Here is a 17,548-nt window from a genome sequence, read left to right as displayed (position 1 = left end):
AGGTATATACTCTTTGCCTTTTATTATAACTATATCTCCAACATCTACCTGAAAGAAAACTGGGAATTGGTTAATGATCTCAAACAAAATGTATTATACCCTTATTTTAAGTACATTAAATATTTACCTGCCGAATTTGCTAGCAAGACTGTAAGAAACTCACACACTTGGAGAAATTAGATTGTATAACTGGAGTTCTGTCAAAAGTTATTAGAATTCTTTGGAAATCTAATCTTTAATAAACTTAATTAGCCAAATAAGCCTAATCTTTAATAGCCTTCTCTATGCAGTTCTTAAATTTTGATGGTTTTGTAAAATTCTTTACTGAAAGACTGAAGTTGAGTTAAAGAATAAATTAATCTCACCTAAAACAACAGTTTTGTTGCATCACACCATACACTTGCTTCTTCAAAGGTATATGCCAATTTCATCTGAACCTTACTTCCAAATTACAGTGGGTCAAATTTTCTTCAAGTTTGCAGGTATGGAAACCACTAAAGCTAAGTGACTAGATGGTAGTGAAACATTTAGTTCTTTAAAGATACCTTTAACAGTCTCTTCATAACCACTACATGAAAGTCTTTAAAGTTCTCATGATTTAAGCTGATGAAGTTCAACAAATACCAAAGTAACTAGTTTCCATAAAGTTTCTGTCTTGGAAAACCACATTATACTAAGGAAGTAAGTAATTTTGCCACAGACATCATATTATTCAGTTTAATCCCACTGAAGTTTACCAGTCTTGACTCATGCTATCAAAACTGACTTGACTTCAAAGTACATTTTGGAAGACAAACATCAACAAAGAAAAAACAATACAAGAGATTATACATTTCCCATAATACCAGTTATTTTTTATCATTAACAATTACATGCAGAAATATAACCAATATTAAATATGCATTATGCTCTAAAAGTGACCAGTGAAGACACACACCTTTTCCCAGTGGACAATCTCCCATGCACCATTTCGTAGTACTAAAAAAAAAGGAAAAAAAAAATAAAGATTTTTCCAGTCTACAATCTAACAGCAGTTTACAGGTATGTGCTAGAGTCCTTATGAAAAGCCATACAGACACATCTCATTTACCTAATATTTTAGAGCATGCCTTGTTTCTATCAATTCAAATCAAGAATTTCAGATACATAGTACATATTCTTTTAACAGTTTTTGAACCATTGAATCTTATTACAAAGTCAATTAGAACATTTTACAGGCCTTGAGAATGAAATAAATCTTATATAGATTTTTATGATGTGTTTTCCAAAATAAATCAGTAATTGTAATAAAAACTTCCAAAGTTAAAAAGTTTTGAAATTATTGGGAGGGCAAGAGGAATATATTCAATATTCATTAAAAGTGCCAGGAGGCTGACTACAGTTTATCTATTCTGTTGTTATTGTTGTATCAGAGAACTTAAGGATCCCAACAGTCACCTCCTCCACAAATATACTGAAAATGCCCCATGCTATTTAGAGTAGTATTTAGTATAATTTTTCCCTGGTAGTCACAATGAATATTGTAGCCACATTCAACTATGTTAGTTTTAAGTGATACCATTATGATAAAAAAAACATGCCTTGTTGCCAGTTAATTGCCAAGATTATATTTTCAGAGAATAATAAAGGTAATGTTTTTTAGTCCCAGTTACTGAAGATGGATGTGCAAAAATAAAAAGAAACATATTATCTGTATCAACACTCAGATAACTTTAAGAGACTGTTCCCTTTCACTGGGTTTTCCAGCTTTCAAATCGTCAGGAAGCTTAAGTTCCCAATCAGGACCAAGTTCTTACACAAGAGTGTGCTGACTTCAAATAAGTGGATCAAAAATCTGGGACTACATATGGCCTTTACATTAAAGTCTTCATGGAGGTTCTGTCCACGCTGACTTCTTGTGTGTCTCAATGATATCTGCCATCATAACTTAACCTGCTTAGTAATTCCTCTGCTTAGTAAGTCTTCCCCTTCCTTTCCCCAGATTTATTAGTGTGGATATGCTCAGGGCAATGGTAGATGGGGCAGTCTCCTTTACTGACAGTAAACAAGGTATTTTAATGACTGCCTCACCAACCAGCCAATCATTGTATAAAATCTATTTTGACAAACCGTTTCCCTCCACTGGTAAAACTACAGATTCTGTGTGCTGACTGGTTGCAATGCTGTCCAAAGGAACCCAATGCATTTGATAAATGTCCTGCCAACTACCTATTTCCCTCCCCTTGTGTTGGCAACACAGCTTTTTGGATTCGTGGGGCTATAGCACCAATCAGATGAAAGAATTGAGGAGAATTACAAATATGCCTTGCAGCAATCCAGACAACAAAGTTTCACACATAGTTACAGTATAAGTGCCATTGGAGTTCTGCAGGTCTGAAATACAAGTATATCACCAGACCTAGCCAGTGGCTTCATAAAAGTGGCTTCTGGCTGCAGGGTGAAGGCTCTGTCCAGCCATCACCCCATGCCAAGGTGTGTGCCCTCCACTGCTTTATGTGTGCTGCCTCCAAGGTTTGTGGATCAGCCAGTTTAATCCACTCCATGGAAGGACAATATCATTTTTTTCTTTCTGGATTTATTTCTGGCTCTGTTTAAATGGTTAAAATCAGCTCATAAACAGATGAATCAGACTCCTGAAAACATGCTGAGCCACCTGAAATCTCAAGAGCAGTCTAACCCTAGCATGATCTGGTAAGCTTTTAAGGACAATTAACACACAATAACATTCAGTTAAATCCATTTTCTTATGAGAACAAAAAAAGAAGTGGTGTTGCTATGTACCTTTTATATAATGGTTAGAGAACTTGCATCATAAAGCCTTCTGCAGCCTGACTTTCGCATTTGTATCTCCCACTTCACCTGTCTCTAACAACTAATTTTCAAAAGCATTTTCCATTTGCCCTATAGAAGGCTACTTCACACTACAGAAATGCAGATTTCATCATGTATGTCTGATTGTGTCCTGCTGTATCATGCATGTATGCAGCCTGAGGCAACAAAATCATCCCCAATGCAGCCTAATACATTTATTAGAAATAAATATTTCTAATACATCCTTTGCAAAAGGTTTTTATAGTAAACTTTTAGAAAGTTAATTACTTTCTAAACTTACTAAATTAATTATTAAGGCTGAGACACAGATTGCCATTAACAGTAAGTTTAATGGGGACCCATATACAGAATCTACATATGCACATGTCATCTCACTAAGAACTTTGTGTGTTTAAAAGGCAATCAAAGGTGGAGCTACATATACAATGTACTATGCACACCGCTGCTTTTCAGGGTCACAGAACTGCTGAACACATGAAAACAAAGTAAGAGTACCATACTGATTAACTTTTTAAGTACTGCTTTGACAATAGATTGTATAAAAATTGCTTTGTCAGGATGCTAGGATCAATGCTGCACATATGTGAATCCTGAATTAGCTTAAGAAATTTGTTTCTCAGTGCTAGCAATATTTTATTTATCCCCATCACACATTTAACTTTATCTCTTCTGCATGCACGGAACATTGAGGAATCTTAGGAACAGTTACCAAAGACCCTGATAAGAAGTAACCAAGAAGATGAGTCAGAAATGAGAGTAAAAGAAGCCTTTTATTAAAACTTTCTACATGCTAGACAAAAAGAAAAGTTGAAAAGGCATTTTAGCATTTCACTGCCACAAAAACTATTTATAATCTCAAAAGCTATGAATGGTTGATGAAAGAATTTTGCATGTTGATATTGAGTTTTCTTTGGTTTTTAGGTATTGCTAAGAGGTTATCTGTTTCTCCAGGCCTGTCCTCTGGAGATTTCTATGATTTCAGTCAATAGTTTTTTCTTCCCATTCTAATCTCTCCATACCTGCTATTGAGCTCAGTAGTTTCTACATGCTCAATAGTTTGCTAAGCTATCTTGACCTCACAGTCCTCATAAACTTTACAGTAAAGGGTTACATACAATTTCAATAGGGTTTAAAATGTGTGTTTCCAGTATTTAGCAGTGTTACACAATTGTTGTTTAACTGATGACTACGTTGGTACCTAAAAAAAATACGGTTATTTTTATTATATATTTAAAAGGATTCCATGTAAGATTTTTCTCTTTGGAGTATTTTTCATATTTTCTGCAATCAAATTCACATGACACTCATTCCTCCTCCTGTTTATAAAAATAGGACTATTTCAATTGAGAGAGGTCTATCTCAGAACAAATAACATGAAAAGCTGAATAGCAGCAAAGCAGAAACCTAAATTTTGACATCCTACCTGACAAGAATGTTTAGGATATACTAATATCTTCCTCCCTTTCTGAGCTATATTAATCCCAGTTTTATACCACTTTTCTTTATCAAAGTCTATTAAAAAAAACCACATGCTAATGCTTTGGTTAGGGTACACTGGCTAAGTATCTCATAATTTCTAATCAAATAGTTATACTGATTTAATAAAAAACCCAAACAAATCAAACCCAAAAGAACTCCATTAGTCTTTATCCACAGTTTTGAAGCAGCATAGAAAGACAGTTCTATTTTTTTGGTGCTACCTTCTTATTGCTGGCTGAAAATAATTATATGTGTACTCAGAAATGAAAACTTTTAATTATAAAGTAGGCCCATTAAATATAGAGGTGATTACGATCTTCTAACAGCGACAGCATCACCTCTGCTAAATGAATAAATGCTCAAATGTCTTAGGAACCTCATAATCTTAAACTAGAACATATTCTATTTTGTGGGGCTAACATCACTGCAAATTATTATTTCAATTGTTAACCTTACACATTTTGAAGTAATCTGCACATGCAATTTCCCACTCAGTTACGTCAGCAGTTCAAATTGTATTACTACCATGTGCAAAAATTCAACCCCCCCTGAAAAAAGGTTGAAGAAATTTCCTACCTTGAGTTTGTTTCTTGTTCACTGCATTATCAGCTTTATGCCTTTTCTAAATTAAAAACATAAAGTGGTTGAAGGTTTCTGTTGGTAAGATAAGGCTTTCATATTTCTAAAAAAAACCCCATCTATTAGTCCCTCCCACTCATCTAGTCAATAAACATTTAAACATTCACACAGAACTATTAATTATTCGCATACTTATGAATACCAGGAAAGTCACATCCAGATCCAGGCTAATTGTATTGTAATAAAAGATCCTTTCATGTGGGCAGTCTCTATCTGGACAATTTCCTTACATAAGGAACTGGTGCATTTCAATACCACAACTTTGCCCTCTCCTGGAACTGCGAGATGATTCTACCACAGCAAAGATCATGGAACAATTTTTCATCTCAGTGTCTCATACAGACATCTGAAGTCAGGCAATGACTGTGTAAACATAATGACTCCACTTCTACAAAGCTGCCTGCAGACTTCAACAACAGTAACAAACTGACAAACAAACAAAAAATCATCAGCACCCCCCCAAACAGGCAATGATGCCCCTCATCAGTTTATATATAGTAATATATAATATTAATATATAATATTAATATAGCTATGAGATGCCTTTTGACAGTAATCTTTTGATACAGCTATTAATAACCAGCATTTTCAAGGTATGACCAAACTCAGATACAAGAAGTTTAGAAGAGTACTAGTTTTAACACACTATTTAGGACTCATGAACTCAGTTTTTCCTGAGCAGGAACATGTTTTAGAAAATTAATTTAAATAGATTTAACTGGTTTAGGTTCACTTTTAAAAGAGATATTCAGAATTCACGCCTTTGTGATACAAAAAAAAAATCAGAACCAATTTTGTAAAATGAAAGAAAAATAGGTCAAGATACTTGAGTGACTTATTGCCAATAAAAAGTTGATTTGACTCTGAGCTAGCAGCTCTTAAAATGCCACCTTATAACTTTGCAAAATTGAAGTACTGTCTTTTACTAGATTTTCACAGATTACCAGCAGAATCTCCTTTCAGAAAGATGGCTGATTGTAAGGATAAATAACCTTTGATCAAAGGGAAGGCTCAATTTGACCAAAGCAGATGTCTATTTGGCGACAGGGTGAACCTCCTCCATTTTGAAAAGGTAAATGTCCAGTGCTCTCTGAGGAATGACAGGTGAAAGTCATCGTAAACAGCTGACGATCTAACGCTGCATGCCACAAATCTTGCTAGCACCTTTGAAGCACATAGGGAAAACACATGCTGTTCATGAATAATATCTTCTGCTAATGTCTTTCTCTTCTTCGTATTTTATTCCAGAAAAAGAAACATTTGGTTCTTGAGCTAAAAGTATATTTTATATATATTTTTAAGTATATAAGGTGTAATTGTTGATAGCAATATAAAATGTTCCCATCCAAAAGCTTTAATATTAGATGAAGATTACCATTTGTGGAGATCCCAGATATTTCACTGTGTAAACAAACTGAGACATAATGGAAATTAATGGTTAAAGGAATACACTTTGAATATTTTACTGTGTAGAAAGTGGTCAGTTTTCTCGGCAAAAACAGAACTGCATTGGTTTTAGGTATCTCAGTAGCATTTGGTAATGGGAACTTTAGCTGGTATATGTAAAACCCACTGTATCTGATCCTTGTCTTTCTCCCCTGCAACACCAAACTGTACACTTCAAGCTACAAAGAGCAAATGGTAGAAATAAATAACAAAAGTGACTGCATGAGATAATTTAAAAAAGAACATTTTGTACAGTAGCAGAAGCCTCAGTTTTATATTTGCCTAGACACTGACAGATGGTGTAAGTCTGTAAGCATTAACAGCAAAATGGTTAAAAATACCTAAAAGAACATGAATTGATTGTATGGCTTTTTTTCAAAAGGGGTTTTGTTTATGTAGAGAGAAAGCAACAAAGGCATTTAAGGAGAAGCTGACTGTAAGGTAGAAAAAGCAAGAAATGAAAAGAAATAAAACAGAAGAAAAATATTTAATGGAAACAGCATTGTGTCTTCCTTGTGACCCAGGAGTTCCATACAACCTAGGGAATCTGTATCTTGCCTACCATCCATTCACAGAGGTAACTGAGGAGAAAACTGAGTTGACTGTATCAATAAAGGCAGCATGCGACCAATCACTCTCCATTTCAAACCTCCTTTGCAGCTCAACATTCTTCCTCTTGGTCATGTTTCTGCATATACATTGTAATTCTGCTCAAACACAATAAATCTGATGTTCCCAAGCAGCTTACTATTTGTGTGCAAGGGAAGACTATACTACCTGCAACCTTTTCCAAAACTCAAACAAAAGATCCCACAAACAGGACAACTCTAGCAGACAAGACACTCTGCTGTATCATCACATATCTAATGTCTTGTTCTCCTCATAACATACCTGAAGAACTAAAATTAAACCAGATAAAGAAATTCTTAACATCTATAGTGATTTGTAAATAATTAAGAGTAATTTAATTCCTTAGATACAAAAGACATCAATTAAAGGACTGAATTATTTTAAGCAAGTTAGAGAGACAGGTTTCTATCATAAGTTTTTAGTGAAGAGAGGGCAATAAGGTACTCATAAATTGCCACCATCTTTTGTACAAAGTGAAACAGACTGTAATTCCTCTCTTTCCCTCAAAATAAAATAAGTAAGAGTGAACTCCTCTGTGTTGACAATGTTCCAGCCCTTTTAAAGTTTTCTTTCAATGCAAGAAGAAAGCAAAACAACCACTACCACAGACAGTGGGAAGAGCCTAGGAAAGCCTGGCACAGGTGGTCTAAAAAGGATCAATTCTATGTCTGTTACTGGCCATCAGAAGTCAGCAGATCACACTTAGCACCAAGAAAATGCTAGCATTTACGAAATGCTAACAGAAAATTGCACTGGAGTGAAGCAACAGGAAAAAAACTGAAAAGGCCTATTCCCCATGCTGTCTAAAAAACCATGAAACTAAGGACTTTATGCATGTGATATTAGAAATAAAGAGGTGGATCAAATGCTTGGACCTGGATTTGACAACTGGGAAACATTTTTGTAATATTACAAATAGAAAATATAATAGCTATTTAAAAAATATCACTATTAAATACTTACAATATCCTCTATTATCTCCTTCACCGCAGCTACAGCTAAAATAAATAAGAGAGGAACCAATGTTGTGTAGCGGCCTGTTGGTGATACATCTGGTATTTGCTATTAAAAAAAAAAGGAGAAAAAAAATATTTTGCATTGATGGTTGAAAACATTGTTAATACAAGAAACAGTACTTTCTGTACAAATAAAGACAAGTGAATTCACTTTTTAGACATAGTGTTAATGATTTCCAAGAGAGCTTTATAGCCTTCAATTCAAAAGCAGCTGATACAATAAAATAATATTTGCATTTTAAGTAGTATAGTGTTTAATGGCACTATTTCCAGAGGTTTTAGTGTTTGCACACTAAACAGAACAGAACAAAAACCGTGCCTTTATTTTCTGACTCCAGTATTTATAGATTCTTGACAATGACCAGGGATTGGATAATTAAGTTACCACCTTCCCAAGCACACTGGTCACGAGAAACGTCCATCAAATGACGTTTCTTAGAAGGAATGTGATAACAACTTATGTTTACAGGACATTCATGGGAAAGTAACTAAAACTATGAAAACATTATCAGAAGACTTAATTTTCAGGGCGACAATAAATGGTCTCTTAGCAAGTTTAAAACATTGGAATCTTATTGATGATCTTACCTGAAGCAATGCAATAAAAAGAAAGAATGCATTAGCAGCTCTTCTGAACTGGGAATAAAGGAACCTTGGCAGGAATGTGATTATGTTGTACTTTGCAGTGCTGAAAGAAAGAGACAAAAACACATGCTATTATTACAGTATAAAAAATTCTTCAAATGTATTCCTTCCCTCTTGGTTATACAAGCTTTCAAACAAAACAGTTTGCTTTTTGATTTTAAACTGATAAGTACTGGATATTAAGCGTGCTTTTGCTAGGCTGGAAGAAGAGAATAAAATTTATCCTAGCAAAACAATCTCTGCTAAGCCATCATCACAAAAGGTTTGAGCTCCCAGCTCTCTGACAGCCTTTCACATCTGCTTAAGAACAGACCACCACCATCTAAGGTTCTAAAACAATATATGCGAAAAAAATCATGCCAAAAACTTTTAAGCAAAAGACTTGTAAGGATATTTTAACTTCTTCTTAAGTCAGCCATATTTACTTTGACCTTGCATAAAACAGTCCATATAAGGGGGAATGAATGTATCCTGCAAAAGACCTCTACTCTGTAACCAAGTAAAAGACAGAAGGACAAGTTGTATACACCAAGAAATAGCATATCATCTCAAGGTCATGGAAAATCTCACCACATTATTCTCAAAGTCTACAAAATTTCTGCACATTATCAAAGGTACCTTCACACCTACTTGGGACTGAGGTATCTCTGCCATGCATTTCCTTTGAATTTCAACAACAGATGTGAGGATGTTATGAGATGTAAACACACATTACTTACAAGTATTTACTGTACGACTTGAAATTCATCAAAAGCAAACAAAAAACCGCAGCATAAACCATCAGCAAAGTCCCTAGCCTGAACCTGAATCTGAAAACTAATCTTATAGGCAACCACAGCATCTTTGTAACTGGCTGACTGAAAAAGCCAAGTGTTTCCAAAGCACAAGCAATGCTGTGCTCAAGTGCAGTACATCTGCATCAGCAGTCAGCTACCAGGAACAGGTTCAAAGACAAACTGAACTGAAACCTGAAGAACAAATCCATTCTCTAGGGACACATTGATGGTACAGCTGTAAAGCAGCTGTACCTTCCCCACTCCACTCTTAAAAATTCAGAAGGTCAGCTTTGTAACTAAAACAGCTTACTTGTCTCATTTCACTTCATTCCTCTATCCAGTGTCATTACTGGCCAGTGGAAATGACAGAAGTAGAATAAATGAAACCTTTCCAGTTTTGCTATTCAGCATGCAGTTTTGCTATTCAGCATGTTTTTGTTAATACCTGACATGATTATTGCAGAATTTGGTTAGCTGAGGCTGATTGATGAATATAGTTCTCACTTCCTCTTGATCAGCTAGGGAAGTTTTCTCTGAAACATCCTCTGTCTTCTCATAGCCTGTAAAAACACAGCATAATTTTCCGTATAAATAGATTTACTTACACAAGATTCAAGGCACTTAATGAGATAAAAAGGACATTTATTGTGAATGTGAACTCAATGTATTTGCATTTCTCACAAGTAATGACCCCTGAAAAACCAAAAAAGTATTTTTTATCTAGTCAAGAGGCTCAATAACAATCTACACTCCCCCTTACAAACTCCCCCTACTACACCCATTACCTTGCAAAGATCACTGAGAGTGGCCTAACAGTGAGACCTGACAGCTCCTTCTGCACTCCTGATTGCATCTTATTAGATCCCATGGACTCTTTTATTGCCAGTTTGTTTAACTGTTCCCTAAACTGATCCTTCTTCACCAAGCAAAGTCTTATTTGTTTCAGACTATCCAACTGTGGTTCCTGAAGGCTGATCTTAACAGTAGAGACTGAAGGGGAGAAGACACTGTTTACTGCATAGTGTTCTGTCTTTTGTTTACAGGTTCCCTGTAGCATGTAGCTGAGAGGCACCATCTTTCCCATAGTCTTCCTGCTGTTACATCTGAAGGAGAATAAGAATGGCATCTACAAGCCATTCACAGGTTAAACCCCAGGTAGGCTGTGACTTTGCCGCCTAAACCCATCTTTCCACTCTACAGCCATCTATTGCTGCTTTGATCTCTTGTAGGGTCCCCTTTTTACATATGAGTTTTGTCAGTAATTCACAGAATCACAGAATGGTTTGGGTTGGAAGGAATCTTGGAGATCATGTAATTCCAACACTCCTGCCATGGGCAGGGAACCTTCCAGTCAGTCAGGTTACTGAGAACACCATTCAGGCTGGGCTTGAACACTTCCAGGGACAGGGGTCTGAAATCTCCCCAGGCAACCTGTTCAGTGCTTTACCATCCTATTAATAAAGGTTTTCTTCTTAATACCCAAACCTATCCTCCTTCAGCTTAAGGTCATTCCCCCTTGTCCTATCACTCACTACATGCCCTCATGAAAAGTTCCTCTATAACTTTCTTCAAGGCCTCCTTTAGACACTGGAAGGTTGCTAGAAGGTCTCCTCTAAGCTTCTTTTCTTCAGGCTGAACTTTCTCAGTCCATCTTCATACATATGTTCCAGCCCTCTGATGAACTTAGTGGCCTTCCTCTGGACTTGTTACAACAGGTCCATGTCTTTCTTAGGCTGGGGGCTCCAGAACTGGGTTCAGTACTCCAGGTGGGGTCTCAAAAGAACAGAGAAGATGGGCAGAAGCAGCTCCCTTGACCTGGTCATACCACTTTTGATGCAGCCCAAGTTGGCTGTCAGGGCTCCAAATGCACTCTGTCAAATCCTGTGGAGTTTATTGTCCACCAACACTCCCAAGTTCTTCTCCTCAGGGCTTCTGTCAGTTCATTCTCCATCCAACCTCTATTTGTGCTTGGGATTGCCCTGACCCAGGTGCAGGACCTTGCACTTGGCCTTGTTGAACTTCATGAGGTGCACACAGATCCTTCTCTAAAGATTGTCAAGGTGCCTCTGGATGACATCCCTTCCCTCCAACAAGGCAACCACGTCACACAGCTTGGCATTGTTAGCAAACTCACTGAGGGGGTCACTCAATCCCACTGTCCAAATCACCGACAAAGACGGGAAAAACAGTCATCTCCCACACTGACCCCTGAGGAATGCCACTTGTCACTGCCTCCCACTGAGCCGTTGACTGCAGTTCTTGGAATGCAACCATTCAGCCATTTCTTTATCCACTTGGTGGTCCATCCATAAAATCCATGTGTCTAGAGACAAGGATACTGTGTGGGACAATGTCAAATGCCTCGCTTCATCCAGTCCTTCTGCCACCTTGGCTTGATTTTGTGCCCATGGTGATAGACCAGTCTTGAGCTTGAAGGATGTGATCACTGGAAGCCAAGGTCATTAAGTTAGTTAATCTTAGTTGGTTGGCCTCATTGGTTAATACCAATGGAGATACCATTCCTTCACTTGCTCCAAAATTTCTTTGTGACACTAGCTGGATTATTCCCAGAGAAGTGGCATCAGTATATTCTTCATTTTGTGTGTGCTTAACTTGAAATAGTTTTATTAGACTCACTGACATTCTCAGCATCTGCCTCCACTAGTCATCGACAGTTGAGCTTTCTGTGTACTCTTCTATGGACTGTGAGGAATCTTGTGCCAGTATGCATCCCAATTTTCATCTGTAAAAGGGTATTCTTCTCTCCCAAGGCTTTTCACTAATGTTTTGTCAACCATTCAGCCACTACATTGCTGACAGCAGGCCTAAGCAGTCTTCAGGCTGGAGCTTGTAAAGTACCAACAGATATAGTATAAATCAATCACTATAAGGTGATTCATGTACAAGGGCTGTATGTGAAAACTCAATGCTTATTTCTAGTATGTTTTGTAAATGCTTGCAAATATGTTAGACAAAATCCAAACCATTCTCCAGTCCACTGGCCAGTATATTGCCTCTTACCTATTCAAAATACATTTTGGATACTACTTTGCAAGGTCAAGTCTCCACACACTGAGAAAAGGTTCAGCAGAAACTTTTCATTTCATCCCATTTGCCATTCATAATTCACAGACTCTATTATGATACAGGAAATCCCTCTACTACATTCACCCACTGCAATTTCTTTGTTTCTTTCCTCATCCAATGAAAGGCACACTGTAGCAGACACACACATTCAAACATCAGTGTTTATCTGAAGAAGTTTTTTCAGAGGAAGGGCAGCCAGTATAACAGACTGGCCCACCTTAACAGGTGCCAACAAAATACTCCTCAAGGAACCACATAGGCTCATGTGTCAGCCTAACCCAGCAAATAAAAACAAATCTTCAATAGCAAAAAAATTGTAAATAAGTAACCAATGAAACAAACACAGCCCCCAAAGTAATTAGAGCTTCTTTCAACAAGAGCACCCATTGAAGACCATATTTTCATTCCAACAATAAATCTGGAAGGAGCACCTCTCTTCAAAACCGCAGTATTTGCAGGGACTCTTCTTAAACCAGTCTTGATTAAAAAGTTTCTACATTTGTAAAACAACAACAATAAATTCCATACAACTAATTTTTCATTTAGATAGCGTAGTTCAAGACTTTCAGCTTTCATTCCTTAAAACAGTCTCATTTGCATTACAAGAATGGAACAATGTTACATACACATGCACTGCAATATGGAAATAAAGGGCAAGAAAGAAAATCCTCAACCAAATTGCCAAAAGGATTTTAATACACTCCTCTTAATCATTAAAAATACCTTTTTCATTCTCTAAGTAGAGCTTTCAAAACCTTTGAAAGCTGATGCTGTAGCCAAGAACCTCTTATACGACTAAGTGCTGTGGTCTAACCTGGCAGGCTGCTAAACACCATACAGACACTCACTTGCCTACCCCAAGTACTGGGGCAGAGAAAAAAATGTAAAACACATGGGCTGAGATAAAAATGGCTTAATAGGACAGAAAAAGTAGGGAAAATAATTATAGAAGAATATACAAAACAAGTAATGCACAATTTCTCATCAACCACTGTCCAATGTCCATCCAGTCCCTGATTAGCAGCCTGCCAGCCCACTGCCAACTCTCCCCCGGTTTTGTTGCTCAGCATTATACCAAAAGGTCTGGGATATCCCTTTGGTCAGCTGGGAGGCAGCTACCCTGGCTGTGTCCCCTCCCTAATTTTTGTGAACTCCCAGCCTTCTCCCTAGCAGGGCAGTACAAGATGTTGACAAATTCTTGATTTAGTGTAAGTGCTGCTCAGAAACAACTGAAACATCAGCATGTTATCAACATTACTCTCATCCTAAATCCAAACACAGCATTGTATCAACTGCTAGGAAGAAAATTATGTCTACCCCAGCCAAAGCCAGAACAGTCTGTTTGCTAGCTCATGTTTCTGAAGCATGTGGCATAGTTCAAAGATGGAATCACTATGAAAAAAGAAATGTCTTCAAAATTATTTGTTGCAAAGCCACAACAGACCTTCTGTGGCTCATGTGGGTCAGAACAGGCATTGGGAACCTGACCCATCAGTCTGTCCTTCAGAGGAGTCAGAGCAAAGAAGGGAATTTAAATGATCCGTTTGAACCTGCTGGTAGCACTAAGATGGCCAGGCCTGTCTAGAACTAAACAGAGTATTTCCCCTGTTGTGAAACACTGGGATCAAAACACACTTGGAAGAAATAAACCCCAGACACAAGTGACTATAATGACCACTAAATCTGGTAAAATGCTATATAATCCAAAAGACCGTAAGTAGAAATACCCAAGGATATATTAGGCACTACAAAAACCAATAGTCTGCTGAAGACAATCTGATGACCACTAGAGAGTTTCAAAATACATTCCTTCTACATGTGAAAGTCATCTCATCTTACCCAAGTTCAGCTTCACGTAGATTTTGTACAGGTATTTACGTCCACCAACAAGAACTAGTTATTATCTACTAGTTTTGGTAGGCAGCATCATGGCACCTCAACTCTCTACCCTTTATCAATGATCTAATACTTCACTGAACTCCACCAACACATAGAGAAAAAGGATTAATGCTTCAATTTTCAGAGAACCCTAATAACACCTGTGAAGAACAATTTCACTCACCCAGAACCTCTCAAAAGGAATTGAATTATCTGAATGTTTCAATTTCGTATTATTTAATAGATGCCTATATTAACTGTGAAGCTATATTTAGCTAAAATAACCACAGTTAGTTACTGTATTTAATAAAGCTTTATGTAGGCCACATTACCCAAAGATTCCCCATGTGTCTTGCAACTGCAGAATACATGACACCAATTTCCTAAATTTGTTTAAGACAGCCAGATCTTCTGTGCCTTGAGCGAGACTTTATTGATACACATACTACTACTGAATGGTAAGCAGCACCTGTTCCTTGCAACAGGACAATGGATACAAAAATCTATTAAAACATGGTTATAAGCATGCCTGGTTATCCTTCATCAGCCATGAAGAACCTGCAGATGTTTGGAAAAATGGCATAAAATCAGTAGTTCCTTTTTGCTGAAATTCTTTTCTCTATGCAGATAACATGTTGGCTTACAGACACTAAAACACCTACAATTTTTATTTTGCAATAATTTACAGACTGTAGTGTCAATTCTTCTGAGCAACTGTTGACCACTTCTTGGGAATGATACATGTGCACATCATTCTAACAGTTCTGATTCAGTTTGTTTCATCTGAGCACATCAGTTGATTTTTTTCTAATAACACTATCACTATCTCTTCATGTGAGATAGAGTTTAGTTCTTTCTGAAACGGTGTCCAAGACAGTCCAGCCTGGTAAGGTAGATCATGATCCATAGAAAAGCTCTCTGAAGCAGAAATTAGTTGCTGCAGTGACGGGAGAAAAAAAATGAGATTTTAAACCCAAAAATACAATACAAGAATTCCAGAATAAGGAAAGTAATATTGTCTGTCTGACCCCCACAAGTCTTAGGCTACAGAATGGCCCATACCATGATAGAAAGTCATAGAAGCTGTTGTTTGTGATTACAGTGTTAGTAGTGTCCCAAGAACCCAGGGGGACCCTGCCAGTAACAACTCTGCACTGGGCGTAAGACTTTGGTGGAGCTCTCTGAAAGCAGCCTTATCATCACTTCACAAAGTGCTTATCTAAGAGACTTGGGTGATTGCCAGAACTAGGGTTTGACAGTTCCTTTATGTCCCTGTTAAACACTGACCCACACGGCAGAGTGCTGGAGCTCTCTCCTTTAGAAAACAGTAGCATTTACAAAGAGCTGTTTAGAAATGCCAACTATGTAGCCTGAATGTATGGACTAACTGGACCTGGAAGCGCTCATCTCAGAAAGAAAAAAGAGACTGATTGATGTTGATTTCATTGTGAATTATATCTAAACAAAGACTAAATACAGATCAAATAAATTAGTGTCACATTAATATAAGACTAAAATAGATTTCAAATATTTTTGAGTAGTACTACATATAAAGTACAGTATGAGTCACCTCGACTGGTGTAATGAAAAAACTATCATGTCATTTTGCAAAAGTTAAGTTTCTTAAAAGATGTTTTATACCTATTGTCAGTCCTAAAGAAAATGGTTTTGGTAAGCTTCTTAAATCCAGTATTTAACTACTTCACAGTTATTCAACCTTGAAAAATAAACCAGACTTTTTTTTTTTTTTTTTTCCCTTTTACTGCAATTGTAAATCTTAGATAGCCAGTTACCTTTTGGAAGCACCACATTTATTTAGTTAATAACCATTAAGAGTTCTGTAAGTAGATAATTTTAAAGAGAGCATCAATTTTCCCAATTTATTTATGCAATGCTCAACTTGCAGTGAAGACCAATTGCCTGGAACAAGGGTAAGTGGAAAAGAACTGAAATTAAGCACTGAAAAATTGAACATTTAGCTAGTCTCATTATATGCATCTACTAATCACTGCGAGTACATAGGACTGCTGCTGCCGTGTTTGCAAACACATTTCAGAAATGTTCCTGAAAGGATGCACTTTTTCCCGTTCTTCTTAGAAAGACGCATCCTTCTATTTCTTCACCACTAAGATTTCCTAGGCAGAAGAAGAGCCAGACCTCCTACAAACCTTGGTGGAGGAAGGCATATAACATGGTGAAACTGGAAAAGAACATCAATCTAACGGCCCACTTCCAATCTATGTTTATTTGTGCTTTTCCTTGCACAATGATTAAATAAAATATTATTTGTTTGGAAGAAGGAAGAAAGATACAGGGAGGAAGTTTCTGCCTCCCTATACCAAGCAAAGCAAAACAAAGCCAAAACAAAAAATAAAAAAAAATCAACCGGATGTATGGTTTAAGCAAAGAAACTTTCAGACAAGGGGATAAATCCTGCATACCTGCCTCATTACTTCTTATGCCATTACAGGGACACTGTTATGTTACCTGCAGCAACCAAAAATCCCAACATACCGCTGATTTGGGGTCCACGATTTCAAATTTTACTTTTGCATGCAATAAACCTTATAGTAACGTAATTCCACTGCAGCGATTCTTTTCACAAGGCAGCTGCTGACACGCTACCTGAGGTTAAGCAAATCCACTTAGGCACAAGACCCCAGCACTGTCCGAAGCCTCCTGGCACAAGCCCTGTATCAGAAACGCTTATTTCTGATGATCAGTGCACACGTACATGTTAAACACAAAAGAGGGATTCCGGTTTATTCCCAGGCCGAGGACCCCAGGCCATGAGCCCCCGCTGCCACTTGGGGCCGGCGGGCCGAGGGGCCACACACCGCGGGGAAAACGAAACTACCGCTGCCACCGCTGAGGGGCGAAATGCTGCCCGGGGCTCACGGGACATCGACAGCCATAAATACGAGGCCGTAATGGGGTGGGTGCCGCCGCAGCCCCCCCCGGGGGCGCACGGCACGACAGGAGACGGGAGTGAGGGGGGTGAGGAGCGCGGCGGCGGCGCGACACCGGCTCCCACCGCCCCCTCCCGGCCAGGCGGCGCAGACCCCGCCGCGGCTCCGCGCCGGAACGCCGGCCGGGCTTCCCCGTCCCCTCCCTGCCGGC

At 37.9% G+C, this 17,548-nt stretch overlaps 1 protein-coding gene across 1 annotated transcript in view; it reads right to left on the bottom strand.

Moving 5' to 3' along the window:
* Window positions 1-10,054, bottom strand: part of ATP8A1 (ATPase phospholipid transporting 8A1) — a gene marked incomplete at its 5' end in the record, with an annotated part of 94,756 nt that extends 84,702 nt beyond the window's left edge. The window contains 5 exons of the mRNA XM_015624293.1: window positions 938-978; window positions 4,888-4,933; window positions 7,990-8,088; window positions 8,631-8,730; window positions 9,909-10,054. Of these exons, the coding sequence (XP_015479779.1) occupies window positions 938-978; window positions 4,888-4,933; window positions 7,990-8,088; window positions 8,631-8,730; window positions 9,909-10,054 (432 nt within the window). The remainder of the gene's footprint in view (window positions 1-937; window positions 979-4,887; window positions 4,934-7,989; window positions 8,089-8,630; window positions 8,731-9,908) is intronic.
* Window positions 10,055-17,548: the final 7,494 nt, after the last annotated feature.

Source organism: Parus major, chromosome 4, assembly GCF_001522545.3.
Source record: "Parus major isolate Abel chromosome 4, Parus_major1.1, whole genome shotgun sequence".
Taxonomy (NCBI): Eukaryota; Metazoa; Chordata; class Aves; order Passeriformes; family Paridae; genus Parus; species Parus major.
This window is presented reverse-complemented; position numbering and strand designations above follow the sequence as displayed.